Source organism: Colobus angolensis, unplaced genomic scaffold (genome assembly GCF_000951035.1).
Source record: "Colobus angolensis palliatus isolate OR3802 unplaced genomic scaffold, Cang.pa_1.0 Scaffold423, whole genome shotgun sequence".
NCBI lineage: Eukaryota > Metazoa > Chordata > Mammalia > Primates > Cercopithecidae > Colobus > Colobus angolensis.
In genome coordinates, this window is record NW_012117633.1 from 296,286 (window position 1) to 303,809 (window position 7,524).

Here is a 7,524-nt window from a genome sequence, read left to right on the forward strand (position 1 = left end):
GTGCCTTGCCAACTGTGGGTCATTTTTTATAGGAAGATTAGGGTACTGCTCCCAAAGAAGAGCAATGCGTCAACACAGGAGAAATCAACAGATTGACTCCTGGCAGAGAAAGCAGCACATGCCAAGCTGTAGAGGTGGGAATGTTCCTGGACCAAACTAAGGGTCAGGCTGCTATTTCTCATGGCCCAATAATGAGATGCAGATGAACTGGGGAGAAAGAGAGTTTCTATTTCTGTAACCTTTACAGGGAGAAGGCCTGGAAATTATTGCCAGACCAACTCAAAATTACAAAGTTTTCTAGAGCTTATATACCTTCTAAGTTACACGTCTACGTGTAAGTGTGCATTCATCTAAAGACATAAGTGGGCCAGGCGCAGTGGCTCATGCCTGTAATCCCAGCATTTTGGGAGCCTGTGGTGAGCAGATCACCTGAGGTCAGAGGCTCAAGACCAGCCTGGCCAACATGGTGAAACCCTATCTCTACTAAAAATACAAAAAAGTTAGCTGGCTGCAGTGGTGCATGCCTGTAATCTCAGCTAATCGGGAGGTTGAGGGAGGAGAATCGCTTGATCCCAGGAGACAGAGGTTGCAGTGAGCTGAGATCATGCCATTGGACTCCAGCCTGGGCAACAAGAGCAAAACTCCATCTCAAAAATAAATAAATTAATTAAATAAATAAATAAGTGATTAATTTCTTTTAATCTGTAACTAAGGTCTGAGTCTTGAAGACCTTCCTCTGGAGCCTCAGTAAATTAATCTAAATGGGTCCAAGTAATGGGGCAATTACTCTTATCTTGTCTCCTGCTAAATTACAGAGATTTGGGGAGTTCCTTCAGACCTCCAGTAAACTTGCTTGTGGAGGCCTGGGGAGTTTCTTCAGACCCCCAGTAAAACTTGTTTAATCCTAAAATGGGTGCTGTTAAGAATTCCTTTGTTATTTTGTCATGCTTTGAGGCCCAGGAAAGGTCTAGGCAAAACTCTTGGTGGGCTTTTGTTCTATTCCAGCCTTTGTATAAGGGCACTGGCTTTTAATATTAAACTTAACCACTCAGTCAGTACTGAAATAGTTGTTATGGAGGCCTGTATTTGGTGAGACCTGGCCTGCCACAGGAAGAGGACTTCTGTGGGCTTAGAAGTTCACTGTGGCCAGAAGGAGAGGCACAGGTGTTGGGTGGGTGACAAGAAAGAGCCTGAAGAGAGAGGTTGGAAATGGATTCTGAAGGCCCCCAAGTAACAGTGTAGTTTCCACATCAATGGGATTGTTTGCATAAGGGGTGAGTCAGGTCCTTAACTCCTTCTCCCCAACCCAACATTGGCTTGAAAAAAAATTTTTTTTTTTTGAGATGGACTCTCGCTGTGTCGCCCAGGTTGGAGAGCAGTGGTATGATCTCAGCTCACTGCAACCTCCGCCTCCTGGGTTCAAGCAATTCTCCTGCCTGAGCCTCCTGAGTAGCTGGGACTACAGGCATGCACCACTACACTCAGCTAATATTTGTATTTTTAGTAGAGATGGGGTTTCACCGCATTGGCCAGACTGGTCTTGAACTCCTGACCTCGTGATCCACCCGCCTCAGCCTCCCAAAGTGCTGGGATTACAGGTGTGAGCCACCACACCCAGCCCATTGGCTCAAAATCTTGTACATAATAGACACTCACTAAATATTTGATGAGAAAATAAATAATTTTCAAACTCTCTAAAACAAGGAAGAATTATAAAAACAGAAGGGACAGAGAATATGCGCATGCCAATTAAACAATTTAGTTTTTGAGTGATAGCCATGAGCTCAGAATTAGCCTGGGCAGTTTTCATAAAGATGTTGAATTCTCAGCACAGTCCTTGAGGTAAGTATTATAATAATAGTAGCCAATGTTTATTAAACACTATGTGCCAGACATGGTGCAAAGTGCTTTATTTACATAGAGTATCTCCAGTGAATTCTCAGAACAACCTTATGAGGTAGGTATGATTTCAACTTTCATTTTCCAGAAGGAAAAACAGTTCCAGAGAGGTAAAGTGGCTTGCCTGAAGTCACACAGCAAGAAGGAGCAGAGGTGGGATTTGAATGATGATTTCATAAAACTCTGGAGTGTGCTCTTTGTGCTCCTCCCAGGAGATTTTTATTTGTTCATTTCTGGCACAAGGATGATTCTCTCGGTGGCCCTGGAGAAGATGATGGTCCTCCCTTGGACCTTGGTCCTGTGGGGCCAGCTGATGATGGGCAGGAGGCTGGCCAGGACTGCATTGAGGATAGCGGTCGTGTAACCCCAACCCAGACGGCACTTCCCACCATGATACATGGAGGAGGCTTCGCAGACTTCCTTGACAAATGGGGAGGCAAGGCCGATTGGGAAAACCAGCAGACCCATAATCATGGCGGTAGCTGGAGATAGCAGGAAGGAAAGCCAATGTGTTGGCCAAAGGAAACCTCACTAACTTTCCATCCCACGACTCATCCACCCTATATCCACCCATCCATCTGTCCACCCACCCATTCATTCATTTGCTTATTTATTGGCTCATCTCTCCTTTTATCCACCCACTCATTCAACCATGTTTCCAACTATCTGTCCATTCACTAACCCATCCATTCAAACATACTCTTACCCACTTATTTTCTCTGTCCTTCTATCTACATATCCATTCACACATCCATCCTTCTATCCATATTCCTACTTAACCACCTGCCTCCCACCCATCCATCTGCCCACCCATCATCCACCCTCATTTTCCATTCATCCATCCAGTCTGCCCATTTTCCTTATCCACTAAGATATCCGCCCATTCATTCATTGTTCATCCATCCACTTATCAACCCACTCATGTATGCAATTCCCTAGCCCACCCATCCATCTATTCACTTATTTATTGGCTCATCTCTCCTTTTATCTACCCACTCTCTCAACTACACTCCCACCCTTCTGTGCATCTGCTCATCCATCCACTCAACCATGTTCAACTCCACTTATTCTCTCCATCCCTCTATCCACCTATTTATTCACTCATCCATTCATCTGTCCATCTGCCTGCTTAGCCACCTTCCTCCCACTCATCCATCCATCCACCCATCCACCCATCCCTCATCCTACATCCATCCATATTCCATTCTATCCATTTTTCCTATCCTTCCATCTGTCCATTCATCCATCCACCAATCCATTCATCCACCAGTCCGTCCATCCATCCATCCATCCATCCATCCATCCATCCATCCATCCACTAATGTATCCATCTATCCATCCATCGGTTCATCCATCCACTTGTCAACACACTCATTCATTCATTCACCAGCTTACCCATCCAACCACATGTTCATTCATCAAAACTGTTGGAGGTGTTGCAGTGGACATTAATGATACTAATGAAATGACTGGACACCTTCTTGCTTCCAAGGCACTCATAACAGAAATCAGAAGATCCCTGGCTTCCCTTGCTGCTCTCCAGCCACACTTGTCTACTTTCAGTTCCCTGAACATGCCTTGCTCCCTTGTCTCCATGCCTTTGTTCTTCGTGTTCCCATTACCAGAAATGCCCTTGCTTGTACTCTTGGCTAACTTCTACTCATCCTTCCAGACTTGGCTCAGGTGGGACCTCCTCCAAGAAGCTTGCCTTAACCCATCCATACACTGGGCCCATCCATACACTGGGTCAGGTGCTTCCTGGAGTTTTTTCTAGCATCCGTTGCTCATCCCCATCATGTGAAATATCCATTGACTGATGCCCTCCAACCCCCCAACCAACTAGACACTGCAAGCAAGCCTAGGACAAGGATCATGTCTCCATCAATTGACTCAGCAAATGTTTATTGGGCACCTATTATGTATGAAGCACTGTGCTAGGAGCTGGTGATAACAAGGCAGACAGACATGTCCTTGTCCTCATGGAACTGATGTTCTTTGGAGAAAGAGGGACAATAATCAAGTAGGCAGATTCGATATTTCAGGTAAGTATATGCTATGAAAAGTATAAAGCAAAGTAAGAAGATGGAGAATCTAAGGAAAGGGAAGCTCCCTTAGCTAGAAGTCATGGAAGACCTCATGGAGGCAGTGATATCTGAGAAGAGCCCGTAATGAAGTGAGTAGCAAGACCTGCAAAAATCTGGGGAAAGAGGAGTCCAGCAGAGGGAGCAAGCATGGTATATATGAGCAACAGATTGCAAATCAGAATAGCCAGAGCACACTGAGGCTGGCGGAGGAAGGAAGAGATGAGGTTGGTGAAAGACTGGGGACGGGGTTAGGTGGAGCCTCATAGGCTACAGTAAGAAGTTCGGATTTTAATCGCAGTATGATGGGAAGTGATTGGAGGGTGGATAAGCCAGTCTGAGTGGCACGATCTGATGTCAACTGAACAGGACTCGTTTGTCCAGTGTGTGGCCAAATAGACCCTAAGGGGGAGGAGTGAGAGCAGTGAGACCTGTGAGGTGCTTATTGCTATAATCCGGGCGAGAGATGGTGGAGCATTAATTGAATGAGGATTGCAATGAAGACCTGGCTAGTACATTCAAAAGCTATGTATAAATTACAGAAAAGTGACTCTTCTCGAGAGATGCAGTCTTGCAGGTTCACAGTTTAGCAAGTGAAGTATGGGCTAGATTTCAGCATCTCCTCAGCTCTCAGCTGGGCATGCTTGCACAGTGCACAACATCCCCAGCTGTGTATGGTGGTCCTGGTAAGGACGACACGAAGTGGATGGATGGGAGAGAAACAAAGGGGGATAGATTGTTAAGACTGGGTCAGCTAACAGCGGGAATGGGTGACACTAAGGATGCCATCTCTCCCTCCCCCTGATTTCTGGCTTGCCAAAGGACCAGGAATAGTCAGCAATCTTAGGGTTTATCTCTGAGATCTGACCCAAGAGGCCAGGCTCTGCTCACAGACTCATTCATTCATTCATTCATTCATTCCATAAATATGTCTAGAGCACTGACTATGTGCCTGTGCATTGCATTTACCTGCCACTGCCTGCACCCCCGGCATTGGAACACTGTTTCTTCTTGGGCACAGCCCTTTGGGGGCCACAGCCCAGGACAGGAGGAAAATTGCATTGAAGGCCAGCAGGAGCCAGCCTCTGAGGAGCATCACAGCTGAGACCTGCAGGGAAGAGACAGAAGGAAAGCTGTTGGCTGGGACAGGGGCAGGTGGATGCTCCCTCTGCTCATTGACCAGCTTCTGAGTCCTCGCAGCATGTGGTCTGTGCTATTACGATTTCCATTTTACATAGAAAGAAACTGTCCAAGTAAATAAACTGTCCAATAAGTCCAAGAAATTGAAGTCATTTGCCTCAGAATACATGGGTAATTAAGTGGTAGAGCCAGAATTAAGATCCACATTGACTGACCAGCATATAGTACCTTTATTAAGCACTTGCTACGTGTCAGGATCATCAGGAGAGGCACCTGGTAGCTGCCGTTACATCACCCTTGTAACGATCAATTTTGAAGACTGTATATTCTTCCTTAGACGTGCTGGACTAGGAGTCCTTTCCCATTCTCCCCATTGTTGATTTTGGCAACGTGCATCATAACAGGGACTTTAACACCTTAGCTTTCACTTTTAAACCTAGCAGTGTTTAGAGGGTGGCCAGGTAGGAGTGTGCAGGCTGTACACTGCACAACTCTCAGAGGCGCATTGCGGGCCATCATAGATTTGCAAACTGATTACAGTGACGTTCCAGCAGATGGCAGTAGAGTATCCTAAAGAAGGGACACCTTTTCCTAATTTGCGCGAAGGTGCTATATTGGCTGGCAGCTGCCTTTGGAATCATCCTGCAAGTTTGCTAAATTATCAGTAGCCAGACCCCACTCCATGCCTACGGAGATGGGCTCCGGGTGGAGCACAGAACTTGGCATTTTTGCAAAGTTGCACAGGTGTTTCTGAAGGGCTGTCAGGTTGAAGAACCTCTGTGCTCAGTTCTAAGGAGAGTAATGGCAAATTCATAGCCACTGGGACACCCAGGCAGTGAGGAAAGCCTCCTCGAATTCCGCTCAGCCAGCTTTCCTACCCTTATGAGTTTAACCGAGCCCCTGAAGACCAGTGACTTGGTGAACGAGCTCTCACCTTCCAGGCAAAGTCAGGAATATCCTCCAGGGAACTGAAGGTCGTGCAGCTCTGGTTCCAGCTGTTGCCCTGAGGCCAGGAGCAGTAGGTGAGGATGCCAAAGGAGAAGGTTGGGGTCTGGAACCAGGCAGGGGAGATGAGGCTGAGGGCTGAGGTGCAGGTCAGAGAGAGCCCCAGAGCTACCCACACGCTGCTGAACATTAGGAAGTATCACTGACCTAGGGGTCAACAGGGAAGATGACTGATGGAGACTGCAGGGACAAGGAGAGAAATGGGCTGGCAGAGGTGCTCCCTAGCCAAGGATCTGGTGTTATGATCAGATCATCAGCCCCCCTTGAGCCTGGAGATGTAAATGGGAGGTGCTAATACCTGTGGTCTGGTAGTGGGGGTTACTTTGTCCTAACAAATTCTAGAAGTACAACCCCCAAGTCCTAGAATAGATGTTAGCCTTAAAGACCTTTGAACATTTGCCCCTCCACCTTCTGCATGGTGCATCATCTTCAGTGGTCCATGCAAGGATCTTCTCATATTCTGTCCATACTTTCATTTATTCATGTGTTTGTTCATTCATTCATTTATCCATTCTTCCAGCCCATCAAGCCTTCCCTGTTCAAAAGGGCTGCTTCTACCCAGACGGGGCACTTTTTAAAAATTCACACAGATATAGGCCGGGCGCGGTGGCTCAAGCCTGTAATCCCAGCACTTTGGGAGGCCGAGGCGGGCGGATCACGAGGTCAGGAGATCGAGACCATCCTGGCTAACACGGTGAAACCCCATCTCTACTAAAAATACAAAAAATTAGCCTGGCGAGGTGGCGGTCGTCTGTAGTCCCAGCTACTCAGGAGGCTGAGGCAGGAGACTGGCATGAACCCAGGAGGCGGAGCTTGCAGGGAGCTGAGATTGTGCCACTGTACTCCAGCCTGGGCAACAGAGTGAGACTCCATCTCAAAAAAAAAAAAAAAAAATCACACGCATATGCTTGCTTGCTTGCTCTCTCTCTCTTTGTCCTCTCTCTCTCCCTCCCTCCCCACCCCCTCTCTTCTTTCTTTTCTTTCTCTTTCTTTCAGAGAAAAAAAGCTGGAGTGCAGTGGCATGAATGATCATAGCTCACCACCACCTCAAACTCCTCAGCTGAAGCGATCCTCCCACCGCAGTCTGCTAAATAGCTGGGAGTACTGGGGCACACCACCATGTCCAGCTAATTTTTATTTATTTTAATTTTTTGCAGAGACATTCCGTCACATGTGTCTAATTAGAAACCTTTTTTTCTTTTTTTGTGGAAACAGGGTCTCCCTATATTGGTCAAGTTGGTTTCAAGCAGCACAGATGCTGTTTATAGCAGCCACCTTGTTTTTTTATTTTAATCATTTAATGTGTGTCATTTTGTGTGGAGTTAGGTTTGCAAAATTGGTGTGGTGCTGTATGCATGCATTTCTCATTGCTGCAGATGGTATTATCTTTTTTTTTTTT

General features: G+C 46.5%; 1 protein-coding gene across 1 annotated transcript in view; it reads right to left on the bottom strand.

Annotated features, from left to right (window-relative positions):
* Positions 1 to 1,905: 1,905 nt before the first annotated feature.
* Positions 1,906 to 7,524, bottom strand: part of TMEM211 (transmembrane protein 211) — a 10,820-nt gene continuing 5,201 nt past the window's right edge. The window contains exons 2-4 of the mRNA XM_011956723.1: positions 6,055 to 6,171; positions 4,950 to 5,088; positions 1,906 to 2,381 (exon numbers count right to left, since the gene is read on the bottom strand). Coding sequence (XP_011812113.1) covers positions 2,119 to 2,381; positions 4,950 to 5,076 — 390 coding nt within the window. The 5' untranslated portion in view covers positions 5,077 to 5,088; positions 6,055 to 6,171 and the 3' untranslated portion in view covers positions 1,906 to 2,118. The remainder of the gene's footprint in view (positions 2,382 to 4,949; positions 5,089 to 6,054; positions 6,172 to 7,524) is intronic.